The sequence below is a fragment of the Oncorhynchus keta genome, unplaced genomic scaffold, assembly GCF_023373465.1.
Source record: "Oncorhynchus keta strain PuntledgeMale-10-30-2019 unplaced genomic scaffold, Oket_V2 Un_contig_3943_pilon_pilon, whole genome shotgun sequence".
NCBI lineage: Eukaryota > Metazoa > Chordata > Actinopteri > Salmoniformes > Salmonidae > Oncorhynchus > Oncorhynchus keta.
In genome coordinates this window covers 153,242-174,403 of record NW_026287518.1, presented here as the reverse complement: position 1 = coordinate 174,403, position 21,162 = coordinate 153,242, and the positions used below count along the sequence as shown (strand labels likewise).

The window sequence follows — 21,162 nt, the reverse complement described above, 5'->3', positions numbered from 1 at the left end:
CTCCCAACAGAGTCTCTGTGGCTGCATTTAGAACGCAAACAGTTCTTTACAAAAGGCGCCAAATGAAAGAACTGTGTGGATGAATGTGCTTGTCATTGTGTTGAGAAATGCGGAGGGAACACATCACTGTATCTTCTTATTGTGAGAGTCTGGGTGATGTGTGGGAGTTTGGGTCGCTGTTACACAAGAAGTCCTCAGAGAAAGGGTCACATGCTACTGTCGATGCCGGTCACACACACACAACACCACAAGGTACTCTTCTGAAAAGACATGCATTCCTCTGTTCATCTCTGTATTACAGAGTCTTTACAGTCGTCCGTTCTACATGCTGCAAATAGCATTGAAATCGTCTGGGTTTTTTCTCCCTTCGCCGAGCAACACTTACAGTATTGAATATTGCATGAGACGCTGTTTGCATGGATGAGAGGAGCCATTTCATTGCACTCTATGTTTGGAAAGTATGTGCCACAATCCATAGTAGGAAACACAAGCATCAATACTAGACACTGCCGTTGTTATTAAACCTGAGGGAAATCTAGCACATCAAGAGAAAAGGCTTCTGGGTTTACAGGAAGTCTTCAGTGTGTATTGTGACTTTCCTAAAGTTTATTTTCTGGATATGATATATTGTATACAGTACCAGTCAGTAGTTTGGACACTTTGTTTATTTGTTCTATTTTCTACGTTGTAGAATAATAGTGAAGACATCAGAACTATGAAATAACACATATGGAATCATGTAGTAACCAAAAAAGTGTTAAACAAATCAACATTTCCACCGATCTAATGTCCATTGCTCGTGTTTCTTGGCCCAAGCAAGTCTCTTCTTCTTATTGGTGTCCTTTAGTAGTGGTTTATTTGCAGCAATTCGACCATGAAGGCCTGATTCACACAGTCTCGTCTGAACTTTTGATGTTGATGTGTCTGTTACTTGAACTCTGAAGCATTTATTTGGGCTGCAATCTGAGGTGCAGTTAACTCTAATGAACATATCCTCTGCAGCAGAGGTAACTCTGGGTCTCCCTTTCCTGTGGTGGTCCTCATGAGAGCCAGTTTCATCATAGCGCTTGATGGTTTTTTGCGACGGCACTTGAAGAAACGTTCAAAGTTCTTAACATTTTCCGTATTGACTGACCTTCATGTCTTAAAGTAATGCTGGACTGTGCTTATTTTGCTTATTTAGCTGTTCTTGCCATAATATGGACTTGGAGCAAATAGTCCATAGCATGGACTTTTACCAAATATTCTGTATACCACCCTTACCTTGTCATAACACAACTGATTGGCTCAAACACATTAAGTTAATTTAACGCACCGTTAACTTTTAAGAAGTCACACCTGTTAATTGAAATGCATTCCAGGTGACTACCTCATGAATCTGTTTGAGAGAATGCCAAGAGTGTGCAAAGTTGTCATCAAGGCAAGGGTGGCTTTGAAGAATCTCAAATATAAAATATATTTAGATTTGTTTAACACTTTTTTGGTTACTACATGATTCCATATGTTTTATTTGATAGTTTTGATGTCTTATATAGTTTCCTACAATGTAAAAATAAATAAAAAACCCTGAATGAGTTTGACTGGTGCTGTACATGATATACCGCAGGGGGAATCAACATGCTCTACATCTAGCAACATATCGAGACACACAGCGGGACTTACACGTTGTTGTTTATTAAAGAGCTTGTGACTCAAACACCTATACTGTTAGTGTTGACATAGCTTCAGGGCTGTGATAGGGTTATTGGCAATAGCTGTGAGCTCTGTCTGGGGCCGGGCCCCTAGAGATATGGAGAGGCCCCTAGCGTGTGTCTCCCATTCGCAGCTCTGAGGGACTCGCTGCCTGTCAGAGACATCACTGATGATTCCATCAGGGGCTGGTGCCTTGGGATGCACCTCTATTAAATATTCAGCCAATACAGGCATGCTCTCAGGACAGCCCTCAGGGGTCCTCCTGTAAACTGGCCTTGGCTGCACTAAGCTAGGCTGAGGTGGGAGAGGAGTTAAATACCTTTAGGTAGTACTGTAGGGTTACTTTACCTGTACTGTATATTAGTTATTACTACATTTGCACACACTGTATATATATTTTTCTATTGTGTTATTGACTGTACGTTTGTTTATCCCATGTGTAACTCTGTGTTGTTTGTGTCGCACTGCTTTGCTTTATCTTGAGAACTTGTTTTCCATTGGCCTACCTGGTTAAATCAAGGTGAACTAAAAAATAAATTAATAAAGTTATCGCTATTGTATATCTATAGTGCATGTTGTTGAAGGGTGAGTTTATTCATTCATCAATATAATCAAGTCATTAACTCGCCCCTGTCCTCCAGTGCTTTATAACAATGTATTGACAATGTAATCAAACCCGGTTTGAGTAACAAAGCCTTTATTCTGAGATGTGTTATCAGTAAATGTCCCTTCTAACATGATGCTTGATTTGTAGGTCACTTTTTGTGAAGTATTATTTGTCTTCCTAACTACTCCTTCTTCTAGCCAAATACAACCATTCTGAATTGCACATTAGAGTCAGTCACTTAATTAAAGCAATTGACTTACCACCACAAAAGAGAAATCAAAAGGGTTAGTTAGCGTTACGATTATATGCTTATTTTTTAAAGAACAATCCAGATCGCCCCAAGTCTGTGACAGTCAACACGTTCTAACTGGGACAAATTGGGGTGGAAAATAGCAGAGAATTATAATCTTATTTCCCAGCACTTTGTAGACTAATTAATATTACTTTGGATTGTCAGCATTGTGTTAAGAAGACCACCGCAGGAGGGAAGAGGGAATTGTACCCAATGTGTCACAGCTGAGAGTGAGAGAGAGACAATTTACTCACTTTTAGAAAATAATTTGAAGGCAGTGTAGATTTTAAACAGCCATCTGTTTTAGTTCTGCTCATTAGTGTGGCAGCCAATAATAACACAGGCTAAGTAGCTATTTGGATATCCAAACAGTATCATATGGATAGATAGTCATCACTTGTTAGCTGTTAGTCAAGGCTGACACTCTCACAAGATTTCATACTATTTCCTTGAAAACCATCCCTGTAAATTTGTGATTTAGACTCAATTTGGGATACGGTATATAAAAGCCATCCCTTCTTCACAGGAAATTAGCCTCCCCTCTCTACTCAATCCTCCCAAATAGACAGTGCCACCGTCGATGTTATCAAAAGTGATGGATTTGGTGGGGGAATTGAAAGTATATCAGATAAGAGACTCTTTCCTTTATGTCTGGTCTTCTCTCACAGAAGACTCACCTTATAGATTGATCAGGAGTTTGATGTGTAAGATTGGGCATAAAGGCCTATTGACGCTGTACAGTAGTATAGTTTTTATCTCACGAAATGTTTAGTATTTATCTCATGTATTTCTTATATTATTAGTAACATAGTATGTACTGTATCTCATGAAATGTTAGAAAGTTTAGGAGCTCTATTTTGTCTTACTATTCTGGCCCGGTTGCCTATGCAGTACGCAGTAATCCAAAGGTATTGATCATCAGAAAGGAGACACGAGTCATCTAAGGGCCGGTCTCTCCCCACTTCCCAAAATGGGGATTTAGGTTCCTCTGAGACGCTGATAGATCCGTTCCAAATAGCACCCTATTCCCTTGTACTGCACTACTATGCTACCAGTTCCTCTGAGACGCTGATAGATCCGTTCCAAATAGCACCCTATTCCCTTGTACTGCACTACTATGATAACAGTTCCTCTGAGACGCTGATAGATCCATTCCAAATAGCACCCTATTCCCTTGTACTGCATTACTATGATAACAGTTTTTGGACTCTTAGACGTGTCTCTGTCTGCCCTCTTCTTGTCTGTTACCCAAGGATACCTGGTCTCTGGAGACGTTTAGGAAAGGGACATCACATTCCCCCCTGTTGGTGTTGTAGTTGTGAAGAACACAGGACCGGCTCTAGCCTTTTAGGGGCCCTAAGTGAGATGTATTCCGTTTTAAAGCTCATTTTCTGCAGTTCTACACATTTTGCCATGTTAATGATATCTGAGTGAGAGTGACTAACTAAATCAATGCTGGCCCCCTGGAGGTCAGGGCTTTAGGGCACGTGCCCTGCGTGACCGGTCAGTATTCGGCCATGATTATTAGTTTAGATAGCTGGCTAGACTAATTTACCAGTCTAAGAATTGTTAGCTGACATGGCTTATTGAGTGACTGAGATAACAACAACAAAATTGCTGATGCACAACCAACTTTCTGACTTGCACCGTGTGTATTTTTCTATTCTAACTCGCAACAGTAAGTTGAGACCCCGACTGAGTTTATAAACAGGTTGGGCGCCCCTTAGCAGCCTGGGGCCGGCCCTGGAAGAACAGGACAGGTTTCTTTATTTTCAGAGGGGCACATCTAAGTAGAAAGACAATGTGACCTGACAAAAGCTGCTGTCACTATGGAAACTCAAGCGTTAGCCCTTGGTGCATTCTTGATCCTGAGTGCCATCATCGTCGAGTCAGAAGTTTATCTCTCCATGTTCCATTCTAGGAAGGGAAAGTCACTGTCAGCCAACACAAGTGCTTTGGATGCTGAAGTGCCTTTCACTTTAAGCACCAACTGACTCTGTTTGAGATCAGGTCAGTGCAGCTCTTGCGGTGAAACGACAATTAAACGTTTGATGTTAGAGTAGCTGGTGATCTTTGAAATGGCTTGTTCACAAAGTAACCACTTTGATTGATTCGCTGTAAATACATCCAGGCTTTTAATGTGTCAAAGCAATGGGATACAAACTAGCTTGATAGCGTAGCTACACAGAAGCCCCATACATTTCTCTCCCAGACAATGGGTACGTTTACATGCACACAATACTATGATTATTGTGAATACCCAGATTGTGAATAGCTAATCATTCAAAAGAGTTTTTTTAAATCTAGGTGTTTTAATCGGAGTGTGCTGCTTACTTGGAATATGACCTTAAGCTGGTTGAGATAATCAGAGTAAGATGTTTATGGCATACTCGACCTATTACCATAATCAGTTTGTTATTGAATTATTAGTGTGCATATAAACATACTCAATGGAAAGGCTCAAAGGCTCAACTGATGCCATCTAATCCAATGCCACTAGTCCTGAATCAGGGCTTAACGAGCGGTGTGGCCAATTACCACCTACAACACTAAGCACATGTCCTGAATCAGGACTTAACGAGCGGTGTGGCCAATTACCACCTACAACACTAAGCACATGTCCTGAATCAGGGCTTAACGAGCGGTGTGACCAATTACCACCTACAACACTAAGCACCTGTCCTGAATCAGGACTTAACGAGCGGTGTGGCCAATTACCACCTACAACACTAAGCACATGTCCTGAATCAGGACTTAACGAGCGGTGTGGCCAATTACCACCTACAACACTAAGCACATGTCCTGAATCAGGACTTAACGAGCGGTGTGGCCAATTACCACCTACAACACTAAGCACATGTCCTGAATCAGGACTTAACGAGCGGTGTGGCCAATTACCACCTACAACACTAAGCACATGTCCTGAATCAGGACTTAACGAGCGGTGTGGCCAATTACCACCTACAACACTAAGCACATGTCCTGAATCAGGACTTAACGAGCGGTGTGGCCAATTACCACCTACAACACTAAGCACATGTCCTGAATCAGGACTTAACGAGCGGTGTGGCCAATTACCACCTACAACACTAAGCACCTGTCCTGAATCAGGACTTAACGAGCGGTGTGGCCAATTACCACCTACAACATTCTCAACATAGACACAATTAATTAACTGTCTGATAGTATGCTTTTAATGTCGTAGTAATGAAAATAGCATCTAGGCCCGTTGAAGCAAACAATCAATACCACCATCAATTAAAACAATGAGGAAGTGAATAAATGTTTCTCGTGAAGATCTGCATCTTCACACATGATGATTCAATCACTCACCCTGGGCACGGTCATCATTGAGACTGCCTCCTAATAATAGAGTTTGGGGACAAATGAAATGGCAAAATGATAAATGACATATGGCCAATGAGAAATTGGCTATCGTGAAATGGAATCCATGCCAGACAGGCCACAGGCAATTTATAGTTTCCATTTATTTCATGGAATTGAGATGTTCAGAGACCTATATTCCAAAAAGATGGAGGATGAGAATTCCCATTTAACTGTCAAGGATTCCATTTGTACAGATCAAACTTTTGCTCCAATTGAAATAGTTTCCAGCTCTACATACAGTACAGTTAGAAAACTGGCCCTTTCCAGCTCTACATACAGTACAGTTAGAAAACTGGCCCTTTCCAGCTCTACATACAGTACAGTTAGAAAACTGGCCCTTTCCAGCTCTACATACAGTACAGTTAGAAAACTGGCCCTTTCCAGAATACAGTACAGTTAGAAAACTGGCCCTTTCCAGCTCTACATACAGTACAGTTAGAAAACTGGCCCTTTCCAGCTCTACATACAGTACAGTTAGAAAACTGGCCCTTTCCAGCTCTACATACAGTACAGTTAGAAAACTGGCCCTTTCCAGCTCTACATACAGTACAGTTAGAAAACTGGCCCTTTCCAGCTCTACATACAGTACAGTTAGAAAACGTGCCCTTTCCAGCTCTACATACAGTACAGTTAGAAAACTGGCCCTTTCCAGCTCTACATACAGTACAGTTAGAAAACTGGCCCTTTCCAGCTCTACATACAGTACAGTTAGAAAACTGGCCCTTTCCAGCTCTACATACAGTACAGTTAGAAAACATGCCCTTTCCAGCTCTACATACAGTACAGTTAGAAAACGTGCCCTTTCCAGCTCTACATACAGTACAGTTACTGGCCCTTTCCAGCTCTACATACAGTACAGTTAGAAAACATGCCCTTTCCAGCTCTACATACAGTACAGTTAGAAAACTGGCCCTTTCCAGCTCTACATACAGTACAGTTAGAAAACTGGCCCTTTCCAGCTCTACATACAGTACAGTTAGAAAACATGCCCTTTCCAGCTCTACATACAACAGTTAGAAAACTGGCCCTTTCCAGTCTGAATACAGTTAGAAAACTGGCCCTTTCCAGCTCTACATACAGTACAGTTAGAAAACTGGCCCTTTCCAGCTCTACATACAGTACAGTTAGAAAACATGCCCTTTCCAGCTCTACATGTACAGTTAGAAAACTGGCCCTTTCCAGCTCTACATACAGTACAGTTAGAAAACTGGCCCTTTCCAGCTCTACATACAGTACAGTTAGAAAACATGCCCTTTCCAGCTCTACATACAGTACAGTTAGAAAACTGGCCCTTTCCAGCTCTACATACAGTACAGTTAGAAAACTGGCCCTTTCCAGCTCTACATACAGTACAGTTAGAAAACATGCCCTTTCCAGCTCTACATACAGTACAGTTAGAAAACTGGCCCTTTCAGCTCTACATACAGTACAGTTAGAAAACATGCCCTTTCAGCTCTACATACAGTACAGTTAGAAAACTGAATCATACAGTACAGTTAGAAAACTGGCCCTTTCCAGCTCTACATACAGTACAGTTAGAAAACTGGCCCTTTCCAGCTCTACATACAGTACAGTTAAAAACTGGCCCTTTCCAATCTACATACAGTACAGTTAGAAAACTGGCCCTTTCCAGCTCTACATACAGTACAGTTACATGCCCTTTCCAGCTCTACATACAGTACAGTTAGAAAACTGGCCCTTTCCAGCTCTACATACAGTACAGTTAGAAAACATGCCCTTTCAGCTCTACATACAGTACAGTTAGAAAACATGCCCTTTCCAGCTCTACATACAGTACAGTTAGAAAACTGGCCCTTTCCAGCTCTACATACAGTACAGTTAGAAAACATGCCCTTTCCAGCTCTACATACAGTACAGTTAGAAAACTGGCCCTTTCCAGCTCTACATACAGTACAGTTAGAAAACTGGCCCTTTCCAGCTCTACATACAGTACAGTTAGAAAACTGGCCCTTTCCAGCTCTACATACAGTACAGTTAGAAAACATGCCCTTTCAACTCTACATACAGTACAGTTAGAAAACTGGCCCTTTCCAGCTCTACATACAGTACAGTTAGAAAACTGGCCCTTTCCAGCTCTACATACAGTACAGTTAGAAAACTGGCCCTTTCCAGCTCTACATACAGTACAGTTAGAAAACTGGCCCTTTCCAGCTCTACATACAGTACAGTTAGAAAACTGGCCCTTTCCAACTCTACATACAGTACAGTTAGAAAACTGGCCCTTTCCAGCTCTACATACAGTACAGTTAGAAAACTGGCCCTTTCCAGCTCTACATACAGTACAGTTAGAAAACTGGCCCTTTCCAGCTCTACATACAGTACAGTTAGAAAACTGGCCCTTTCCAGCTCTACATACAGTACAGTTAGAAAACTGGCCCTTTCCAGCTCTACATACAGTACAGTTAGAAAACATGCCCTTTCCAGCTCTACATACAGTACAGTTAGAAAACATGCCCTTTCCAACTCTACATACAGTACAGTTAGAAAACTGGCCCTTTCCAGCTCTACATACAGTACAGTTAGAAAACATGCCCTTTCCAGCTCTACATACAGTACAGTTAGAAAACATGCCCTTTCCAGCTCTACATACAGTACAGTTAGAAAACTGGCCCTTTCCAGCTCTACATACAGTACAGTTAGAAAACTAGTTTCCAACTCTACATACAGTACAGTTAGAAAACATGCCCTTTCCAGCTCTACATACAGTACAGTTAGAAAACTGGCCCTTTCCAGCTCTACATACAGTACAGTTAGAAAACATGCCCTTTCCAACTCTACATACAGTACAGTTAGAAAACTGGCCCTTTCCAGCTCTACATACAGTACAGTTAGAAAACTGGCCCTTTCCAGCTCTACATACAGTACAGTTAGAAAACTGGCCCTTTCCAGCTCTACATACAGTACAGTTAGAAAACTGGCCCTTTCCAGCTCTACATACAGTACAGTTAGAAAACTGGCCCTTTCCAGCTCTACATACAGTACAGTTAGAAAACTGGCCCTTTCCAGCTCTACATACAGTACAGTTAGAAAACTGGCCCTTTCCAACTCTACATACAGTACAGTTAGAAAAACTCTACATACAGGCCCTTTCCAGCTCTACATACAGTACAGTTAGAAAACTGGCCCTTTCCAGCTCTACATACAGTACAGTTAGAAAACATTTTCCAGCTCTACATACAGTACAGTTAGAAAACTGGCCCTTTCCAGCTCTACATACAGTACAGTTAGAAAACTGGCCCTTTCCAGCTCTACATACAGTACAGTTAGAAAACATGGCCCTTTCCAGCTCTACATACAGTACAGTTAGAAAACATGCCCTTTCCAACTCTACATACAGTACAGTTAGAAAACTGGCCCTTTCCAGCTCTACATACAGTACAGTTAGAAAACATGCCCTTTCCAACTCTACATACAGTACAGTTAGAAAACATGCCCTTTCCAACTCTACATACAGTACAGTTAGAAAACTGGCCCTTTCCAGCTCTACATACAGTACAGTTAGAAAACATGCCCTTTCCAACTCTACATACAGTACAGTTAGAAAACTGGCCCTTTCCAGCTCTACATACAGTACAGTTAGAAAACTGGCCCTTTCCAGCTCTACATACAGTACAGTTAGAAAACTGGCCCTTTCCAGCTCTACATACAGTACAGTTAGAAAACTGGCCCTTTCCAGCTCTACATACAGTACAGTTAGAAAACAGTACCCTTTCCAACTGCTTTCTACATACAGTACAGTTAGAAAACTGGCCCTTTCCAGCTCTACATACAGTACAGTTAGAAAACTGGCCCTTTCCAGCTCTACATACAGTACAGTTAGAAAACTGGCCCTTTCCAGCTCTACATACAGTACAGTTAGAAAACTGGCCCTTTCCAACTCTACATACAGTACAGTTAGAAAACATGCCCTTTCCAGCTCTACATACAGTACAGTTAGAAAACTGGCCCTTTCCAGCTCTACATACAGTACAGTTAGAAAACAGTTAGAAAACCCCTTTCCAGCTCTACATACAGTACAGTTAGAAAACTGGCCCTTTCCAGCTCTACATACAGTACAGTTAGAAAACTGGCCCTTTCCAGCTCTACATACAGTACAGTTAGAAAACTGGCCCTTTCCAGCTCTACATACAGTACAGTTAGAAAACTGGCCCTTTCCAGCTCTACATACAGTACAGTTAGAAAACTGGCCCTTTCCAGCTCTACATACAGTACAGTTAGAAAACTGGCCCTTTCCAGCTCTACATACAGTACAGTTAGAAAACTGGCCCTTTCCAACTCTACATACAGTACAGTTAGAAAACTGGCCCTTTCCAGCTCTACATACAGTACAGTTAGAAAACATGCCCTTTCCAACTCTACATACAGTACAGTTAGAAAACTGGCCCTTTCCAACTCTACATACAGTACAGTTAGAAAACTGGCCCTTTCCAGCTCTACATACAGTACAGTTAGAAAACATGCCCTTTCCAACTCTACATACAGTACAGTTAGAAAACATGCCCTTTCCAACTCTACATACAGTACAGTTAGAAAACTGGCCCTTTCCAGCTCTACATACAGTACAGTTAGAAAACATGCCCTTTCCAGCTCTACATACAGTACAGTTAGAAAACTGGCCCTTTCCAGCTCTACATACAGTACAGTTAGAAAACTGGCCCTTTCCAGCTCTACATACAGTACAGTTAGAAAACTGGCCCTTTCCAGCTCTACATACAGTACAGTTAGAAAACATGCCCTTTCCAACTCTACATACAGTACAGTTAGAAAACTGGCCCTTTCCAGCTCTACATACAGTACAGTTAGAAAACTGGCCCTTTCCAGCTCTACATACAGTACAGTTAGAAAACTGGCCCTTTCCAGCTCTACATACAGTACAGTTAGAAAACTGGCCCTTTCCAGCTCTACATACAGTACAGTTAGAAAACTGCCCTTTCCAACTCTACATACAGTACAGTTAGAAAACTGGCCCTTTCCAGCTCTACATACAGTACAGTTAGAAAACTGGCCCTTTCCAGCTCTACATACAGTACAGTTAGAAAACTGGCCCTTTCCAGCTCTACATACAGTACAGTTAGAAAACTGGCCCTTTCCAGCTCTACATACAGTACAGTTAGAAAACTGGCCCTTTCCAGCTCTACATACAGTACAGTTAGAAAACATGCCCTTTCCAGCTCTACATACAGTACAGTTAGAAAACTGGCCCTTTCCAACTCTACATACAGTACAGTTAGAAAACTGGCCCTTTCCAGCTCTACATACAGTACAGTTAGAAAACATGCCCTTTCCAGCTCTACATACAGTACAGTTAAAAACATGCCCTTTCCAGCTCTACATACAGTACAGTTAGAAAACTGGCCCTTTCCAGCTCTACATACAGTACAGTTAGAAAACATGCCCTTTCCAACTCTACATACAGTACAGTTAGAAAACTGGCCCTTTCCAGCTCTACATACAGTACAGTTAGAAAACTGGCCCTTTCCAACTCTACATACAGTACAGTTAGAAAACTGGCCCTTTCCAACTCTACATACAGTACAGTTAGAAAACTGGCCCTTTCCAACTCTACATACAGTACAGTTAGAAAACATGCCCTTTCCAACTCTACATACAGTACAGTTAGAAAACATGCCCTTTCCAACTCTACATACAGTACAGTTAGAAAACTGGCCCTTTCCAGCTCTACATACAGTACAGTTAGAAAACATGCCCTTTCCAGCTCTACATACAGTACAGTTAGAAAACTGGCCCTTTCCAGCTCTACATACAGTACAGTTAGAAAACATGCCCCTTTCCAGCTCTACATACAGTACAGTTAGAAAACATGCCCTTTCCAGCTCTACATACAGTACAGTTAGAAAACGTGCCCTTTCCAACTCTACATACAGTACAGTTAGAAAACGTGCCCTTTCCAGCTCCGTCTTCTTAACAGGCTCACCCTGTTATCATTGCAAAGGGGAATGATTTTATTATTGTATAACCAACTGTGAACTTGATATTTAAATTCCTGGTGTTATCCAATGCTGATATGAATAGCTTTCAATCCCTTTGAAAAGCACGAAAGAGGTTGTAAAAATCAATGAGCAGGGAGAACCCACCCGTGCATGTCCACACTGTTATATCTTTCAGAGGAACACCCACACATCTCTCCCAACACCCATTGTGAGCCTTTCATACAACTCATTAGTTTCTCCTTTTGAGCCTGTCTTTGGGTTTCAGCTTTGTCTTGGATGAGTTATAGATGTCAGAGGAGAAGTAATGTTCACTCGACTAAAATGGAATTAGCAAACTATCCTAGCAATGACAATTGATTCACGTTTCTAAGGGATTGGAAGTCATCTCTGATCTGTCATCTCTGGTATGTCATCTCTGGTATGTCATCTCCCATATGTGGTAGAGGACAGTTGCTCAGTCACATATGATTGAATTGAGACTACAATACTTCAGGGTTTATTGTTTCATGTCCTTGAGCAGGTTAAATCCTCTCCTCTCTCCCCTCTTAGACAGTCGATAAGGTTCCCACACGTTGTTGGTTCATTTGTCGTATTTCTTTAGTTCCCTGTATGTATGACTGTAGCTATGCTGGATCAAATTGGCTGCATTTTCCTCTGAGACTCAATTTCTAGCTTTAGTGAGGTGATCAGATTCTAAATGTTAATTCATGCTAGAGATACATACACGCAGATTGTCATGGCAACCATCCACTGTGTGTGTGTGTGTGTGTGTGTGTGTGTGTGTGTGTGTGTGTGTGTGTGTGTGTGTGTGTGTGTGTGTGTGTGTGTGTGTGTGTGTGTGTGTGTGTGTGTGTGTGTGTGTGTGTGTGTGTGTGTGCCTGCCTGAGCCTGAGACGGAGAGAGAACTAATACATTATTATTGAGGGGGATTTATTAGGTATGATAGGAGAAAATGGAATTGGACATGACTGAAACATATTTCTGGAGATCCCAATCTCTGGAGCTGTGGTAATTAAACAGCGTGTGCAGAAATGATCACTGGTTGAACCATATGGCCTTTGTTTAGGGGTTCTGGGTACATCACCTGCATAATAACCAGACCAGTGTTCAGATACTATTTGAAATCATTTTAAATACTTTATCTGGGCTTGATGATTCCGCTTGCCTGACGCAATGGAACCGATAGAATAGTTTCAAAACTGAAAAACCCACCCACCCACACTCCAGCCAGGCTCAAACAAACACTCAAAGTATTGGAAAGATTTTAAATAGTATTTGAACCCAGGCCTTATAAGAAAGTCAAAACCATCCAATGATGTCATGCTAACATGTTCCATACATCCCATATACAGTCCCGATCCATACATCACATATATAGTCCTGATGCATACATTACATATATAGTCCTGATGCATACATCACATACATCCCGATATAGTCCTGATCCATACATCACATATATAGTCCTGATCCATACATCCCATATACAGTCCCGATCCATACATCCCATATATAGTCCTGATCCATACATCACATATATAGTCCTGATCCATACATCACATATATAGTCCTTATCCATACATCACATATATAGTCCTGATCCATACATCACATATATAGTCCTGATCCATACATCACATATATAGTCCTGATCCATACATCACATATACAGTCCTGATCCATACATCATATATAGTCCTGATCCATACATCACATCCTGATCCATACATCACATATATAGTCCTGATGCATACATCACATATATAGTCCTGATCCATACATCACGTATATAGTCCTGATCCATACATCACATATATAGTCCTGATCCATACATCACATATACAGTCCTGATCCATACATCACATATATAGTCCTGATCCATACATCACATATATAGTCCTGATCCATACATCACATATATAGTCCTGATCCATACATCACATATATAGTCCTGATCCATACATCACATATATAGTCCCGATCCATACATCACATATATAGTCCTGATCCATACATCACATATACAGTCCCGATCCATACATCACATATATAGTCCTGATCCATACATCACATATACAGTCCTGATCCATACATCACATATATAGTCCTGATCCATACATCACATATATAGTCCTGATCCATACATCACATATATAGTCCTGATCCATACATCACATATACAGTCCTGATCCATACATCACATATATAGTCCTGATCCATACATCACATATACATACATCCATATATAGTCGATCCATACATCACATATATAGTCCTGATCCATACATCACATATACAGTCCCGATCCATACATCCCATATATAGTCCTGATCCATACATCACATATACAGTCCCGATCCATACATCACATATATAGTCCTGATCCATACATCACATATACAGTCCCGATCCATACATCACATATATAGTCCTGATGCATACATACATCACATATATAGTCCTGATCCATACATCACATATACAGTCCTGATCCATACATCACATATATAGTCCTGATCCATACATCACATATATAGTCCTGATCCATACATCACATATATAGTCCTGATCCATACATCACATATATAGTCCTGATCCATACATCACATATACAGTCCCGATCCATACATCACATATATAGTCCTGATCCATACATCACATATACAGTCCTGATCCATACATCACATATATAGTCCTGATCCATACATCACATATATAGTCCTGATCCATACATCACATATATAGTCCCTGATGCATACATCACATATATAGTCCTGATCCATACATCACATATATAGTCCTGATCCATACATCACATATATAGTCCTGATCCATACATCACATATATAGTCCATCCATACATCACATATATAGTCCTGATCCATACATCACATATATAGTCCTGATCCATACATCACATATATAGTCCTGATCCATACATCACATATATAGTCCCGATCCATACATCACATATACATCACATATCCATAGTCCTGATCCATACATCACATATATAGTCCTGATCCATACATCACATATATAGTCCTGATCCATACATCACATATATAGTCCTGATCCATACATCACATATACAGTCCCGATCCATACATCACATATATAGTCCTGATCCATACATCACATATATAGTCCTGATCCATACATCACATATATAGTCCTGATCCATACATCACATATACAGTCCTGATCCATACATCACATATATAGTCCTGATCCATACATCACATATATAGTCCTGATCCATACATCACGTATATAGTCCTGATCCATACATTACATATATAGTCATGCATACATTACATATAGTCCTGATCCATACATCACATATATAGTCCTGATCCATACATCACATATACAGTCCTGATCCATACATCACATATATAGTCATGTTTTGACCCTGCTGGTGATCTATGAATGTTTGAACATTTTGAAGAGTGATGTGGCCTTAATGGCCATGTACTCTTATAACCTCCACTAGGTTCCTGCCTTTCTAGGGAGTTTTTCCTTGCCACCGCTTCTACATCTACATCTGCATTGCTTGCTGTTTGGGATTTTAGCCTGGGTTTCTGCATAAGCACTTTGTGACATGTTATGATATAAAAGGGCTTCATAAATACATTTTATTTGTTGAGAAATTATCCCAGGATACACAATACCCAGATGTCAATAGCCTAATGAAGATTTAAAGAGGGCCACCGCCACTCAATGTACTAATTAGAGAGGATAAATGATCAACAACAGTGATAGATGGGAGGAGGTGATGGAAATTGAGCGAATCCCCACCCACGACAGAGATTGCTTGTTTCCGGCATATCTCCTGGCTCCCTGGGGACTGATCGTATGCTATCCATTTGTTGTTTGTATGCTGTTCTTTGTATGACATTTTAATATTTGATTATTAACCAATGATATTAGGCCACTCTTGGCCATGATTACAGACACCTGTGTCTTTTGACACTATATAAACGAGTCATCCCGCAGTGTTTGTGATTATACCCTGATGAAGACAGCTTGGCTGTTGAAACGTTGGTAATTACATTTTTGCATCTGAGCTCCTAGAGTGTGCGGCTCTCTTTTATTTTCAAGTTTTCTACTCCGCTAGCCAGCACCTCGTCTTAATAGGTGTGCGTTTCTTTTTCTTCTACAACGCATAGTGCACCTCGAGGTGAAGTTTCCCCTAGGTACAGATCCAGGATCACCTTCCCCTCCACAAATCATTAAGTTAACCATTAGTCAGGGAAATGCAAAACTGACTCAAGATCAGTGTCTAGGGGCAACCTCACCCTACACAGAGTGCATTACCTGCAGGTTGGAAAGGGTTTCTCTTTTGCACGGTGCAGAGATGCACGTTTCTGAGTTTACCTGAAGGGTTACTGGAAGGGTGAAGGAGAGGATTGTTGGTATTTGTGGAGGGATGACAAAATGGAATGAAAGATTGATATGGTGGGAAGATGGATGGCTTCTGTCTTTATCACTCATCTCTCTCTCTCTCTCTCTCTCTCTCTCTCGTAGTTGGGATGACAGCAGTTCAGTCAGCAGCGGTCTCAGTGACACTGTAGATAACATCAGCACAGACGATCTGAACACGCCCACCTACCCTGCCATCACATCGTCACCACGCAAGAACAAGGCAGCCCAGGTACAGTACACCATGGAGTGTAAATGAAGGCAGTAGGCTTGTCCGAGCCTGAACAACCCATAGAGCCTATATCTTGTTTATTCTCTTATAAATGAACAAGAATAGAGTATATCCATGCTAACTGTGAGTAATGATACTGAAGCATCACTGTCTTTGCACTTGCTTAATTTAAAACAGGGACTTGTCTGTCATACTTTTTATGTGTAACAATGAGGTATATCACTGTAGTCTGGAAAGGAAGCTGTTTACTTTGTTTTAATTGGCTTTCAAGAGAGAAAGCCAAGGAAATGTACAGCAGAACCCATTCCTTGTGCAGTGTTCAGGGAGCATGGTAAAAATAGCCAAGTATGTTTGCCTTGTGGAAACCTCAACAGATTGATCTCTTAAGAGACTGCTGGTGTGGTTAGTGAGGGGGGGGTTCACCATCTGTCAGGTGGCTTACTCATACTGTATTGTGTGGGTGTGGTTTTGTTTTGTTTTACTGTCCTTGTGGGGACCAGAAGTCTTCATAAGGATAGTAAAACGAGGAAAAAAACTGTTTTAGTGTTAGAGGTTAAGTTTAGGTTTAGAATTAGGGGTTAGGGAAAATAGGATTTTGAAATGGAATACATGTTTTGATCACCACAAGGATAGTAAAATAAAGGTGTGTGTGTTACTGACTGTCCCAGGCGGACACACACCAGCATGTGGAGCAGGAGGTCAGTAGCAGCTGGGCCGGAGCTGAAGATCTGAAGAAGGTGGACGAGGAGCTGGATGTCAGCATGGAGCCCGGCTCAAAGTGGAAGCCTTCCTCCTCCTCTGCCTCCTCGCCAGCGGGCAGTGCAGTGAGGATCCCGGGCAGAAGACGGGCCTACCCATGTCCCAGACTGGCTCCTGGAGGAGGGGTATGACTGCCCAGGTGGGCATCACGCCCCCGGACCAAAGGAACCAGCGCCACCTAAAAACCCCTGGTAGGACCCGCACTCCTTCTTCTACTACTTCAGACCTTGCTTATTTCTTGCTACCATGGCCCTGTTGGAAAACTGTAGAGATAACTTCCTTCCTTTCTTGTTGTCTTGAGGTGAGCACAGATCTACAGTATAAGTGATTGTATCGGTGTATCCAAGGTTACCGCCGTATTACGTCCACCAATTCAGATCTGTGATTACTTCAAGGAAGGTAGAAAGGATGTATTTGTGACCTATTTGAACAGGGCCCATGTCTAACTGAGGATGGATGGTGGTGTAGATTATTCCCTGACTGGTCATTCATTCAATCAAACTGCCTGTCTGGTTGATATTAGGACCAGGAAATGTCCATCCTAGCTTCATTTATAAGTTAATTTAATATGTTGATGTGTTCCAGTTTGACATTGATTAGATAACAGGGTCAAAGATTTTGGCCAATCAGATTATTCATTAGGAAACCTGTGTCGTTGCCCTTCGAGGACTTCGGTAATGTTTGTCGTTTCTCCGTTCTACTTTATCTTTTTCTCAGTTGTGTTTTGGTTTGCTCAGCAAGTCTTCTCATGTTTGGATTAGTATAGCTTTCTATTTTAGCTGAGCTTTGTGAAAAGAGTTGTAAAATGTTAGCGAAGTGTAAAGTAATTTGGCACACCTGCCCTGTAGCCCTACAGACGATTACGAAGATGAGTCCCGTTATTTACCAATAAGCTGCGAGGTCCGTCTCCCCTCTGCTCGATTCTAGCTAAATTATTCCGTACCCTAGCAGTTTGCAGAGGGGAAGGTGTTTGCCAGCTTGTTAATGACTGGCCTTTGTATCGACAGGTAAAACTGATGACGCCAAGGCCTCAGAGAAATGCAAGGCCCCCTCCAAGACCGCTGGCATCCAGCGCTCGCCCTCCGACGCCGGCAAGAGCAGTGGCGACGAGGGCAAGAAACCCCCCTCGGGCATCGCCCGCCCCCCCACCACTGGGTCGTTCGGGTATAAAAAGATGGCCAGCCCCCCCTCCGGTGCCCTCATCACTTCCAGTGGTGCCACCCTGGCCAGTGGCTCTGCCACCCTGGGGAAGGTGCCCAAGTCTTCGGCTATCGGCAAGGGGACAGGGATCAGCGGAGGCCGTAAGACCAGCCTGGATGGCTCCCAGCCCCAGGACGATGGGGTGCTGATGGGCTGCGGAGGCTCCAAGGTGCCCCTCCAGTACCGTTCTCTGCCCCGGCCGGCCAAGTCCTCCAGCGGGGGGGTGGTGGGGCGCAGCGGCCACCGCTCCAGTTCCAGCAGCATCGATTCCAATGTCAGCTGCAAGTCGGCCGGAGGAACGGGGACCAAGCGAAGGGACACTGGGAAGGTGGGCTCGGGGCGCTCGAGCCCCATCCCCATCACCATCAACCAGACGGACAAGGAGAAAGTGGCCGTGTCAGACCAGGACCCAGCAGGTTTATCCACCTCCCCAAGTCCAGCCCCACCTCCACGGGCCAGTCTGGCCTCAGGCAACCAGGGTCCAAGTACCCGGACATTGCCTCACCCACCTTCCGCAGGTCAGTCAACAGTGCTCACTTGGTTTCCCCTGCACTCATATAAGAGCTTGGTAGCCTCGCCAAGCAGCTGCCATTTCTCATCTCTATTATAAAGGTGGAGCGAGCTTGTTGTTCCCTAGGCACTCTCACCGACTGCGTGCTCGAGGCCACCACAGAATAATGAAGTGTTGTTTGTGAGGTACAATGTTGTTTCTCAGCTCCAAGATGCTATTGATAGATAGTGTTTATTGGTGCTGTCAAAATTACAGGTAGAGGTTCACTTCTTCTCATATTTATATATATATATATATATATATATATATTTTTTTTTTTATGTAATAAGGTAATAAGACACTAAATCATATCCCAGCACAGAAACATTGGTCTGAGTTTGTTCGTTGGGCTTTAGAGTCGGGGAGGCAAAGGTTGCCCCCTGCTGTTCGGTAGATGTCATCACAGAAACAGATGGCATTTCTCTCAAGATGAACGGTAGATGATTTGCCATTCAGGTCAGGCTGAACTGATTCACTGACAGTGAGAAAGCTATTCTGTTCGCGAACCGCTGTCTCATTAGTTAAGTATTTCCGGACACGGCCGCGCCGTCCGACCTGTCGAGGCGCAGAGTGCATTTTTGATTTGTGCGTATACCCCTTAGAATAAGGCACCTATTAATTGGGAGCCTGTTTGATGGCAGCCCCACGTCAGACACAACAGGAAGGACCTGTGAACAACATATGTGTTTCTGAGTGACCAGATTGGCTGATTACATGCATGGAATAGAAATGGGTCAATGCTATGACCACAGCTGTCTGAACCACAGCTGTCTGAACCACAGCTGTCTGAATTAAAATCACTGGGAGCTCCGTCGTCTCAACTGTCACCCTATTCCCATAGGGCTCTGGTCTGAAGTAGTGTACTAAGTAGTGCAATATATAGGGAATAGGGTGCAATTTGGGATGCAGACATACTCTAACAGAGGCAGTAGGGAAGGTGTACTTCTTCATAGTGTCTACGAAGAAGAATAGGGTAGGGTTATGAGATAGTTGCTAAAGGTGATGAAGATAGGGGAGGGGCAGTGTTGAGCGGAATGCAAACTTTCCCCAAGCTCCTATTTCCTTGGTGTAATTAAATAAATGTAATACTGTTCTATATCAAACAACCTAGTTCTGAACCTAGAGACTGAGTTTGTTCTGTCTATGAGGGGATCATGATTGCCATAGATAGTCTGTGAGTGAATGGAACCATCTCTTTCTCTCTCTCCCAGGTTGTTTGGCACCAAAGCCAGTAGCAAGGCCAGTACCCCAGGCACACCCGACTCAGGCAAGTGCCCCTCTGCGTTGGGCAGCCCTCATGGCACATTGGCGCGCCAGGCCAGCCTGGACTCTCCCTCCTCGGGCACGGGGAGCCTGGGCAGCGCGGGCGGGCAGAGCGGGGCTAGCAGCCCACTTTATGGCAAGGCCCCTGACCTGGGCACTGATTCACCTGCCTCCAGCCCGGCGTCAGGCCTCTCGTTGCCCTCCAACGCCCGCCCCTGGCCCACCAACCTCAGCAGCTCCTCGGCATGCTCTGGCAGTAAGGACACACTGAGCTGCCAGAGCATGACCAGTCTGCACACCAGCTCCGAGTCCATTGACCTGCTGCTGGGGCACCACCACGGCCCCAAAGTCACCCGCACGGCCAGCGTCAAGTCCACGCTTTCTGAGGGTGAGTCCCAATGTGGAACAACTCCATTAGGTTCCTGTGGGTAGTTTGTTTCAGAGCAGCGGGTATAACATGTACATCAGTGGTGGCTGATGGGAAAAGATATTGTAATGGTTGGAATGAAGGGAACAATATCAAACACAGGGAAGCTACGTGTTTCACTCTGTTCCGTTTATTCCATTCCAGCCATTACAATGAGCCCATCCTCCTATATCTTATCACACCAGCCGTCTCTGACACACAGCCATCAATGTACAGACACTTTGAAAATGGACTTGTAGACTGTATGTATGGAATGCAACGTCATGCTCATCTTGTCCTTTCAGTATAGCTCACTGTTGTCATAGCGGTTTATAATATTTCCTTCATTCACAGATTGTTGTCTAAATTGAGAGTAT

At 42.9% G+C, this 21,162-nt stretch overlaps 1 protein-coding gene across 1 annotated transcript in view; it reads left to right on the top strand.

Annotated features, from left to right (window-relative positions):
• The window catches only part of LOC118380966 (neuron navigator 3-like), a 280,541-nt gene that overhangs the window by 211,339 nt on the left and 48,040 nt on the right, over positions 1-21,162 (top strand). Inside the window, 6 exon segments of the mRNA XM_052508924.1 lie at positions 16,481-16,607; positions 17,276-17,428; positions 17,431-17,557; positions 18,374-18,991; positions 18,994-19,084; positions 20,328-20,768. Of these exon segments, the coding sequence (XP_052364884.1) occupies positions 16,481-16,607; positions 17,276-17,428; positions 17,431-17,557; positions 18,374-18,991; positions 18,994-19,084; positions 20,328-20,768 (1,557 nt within the window).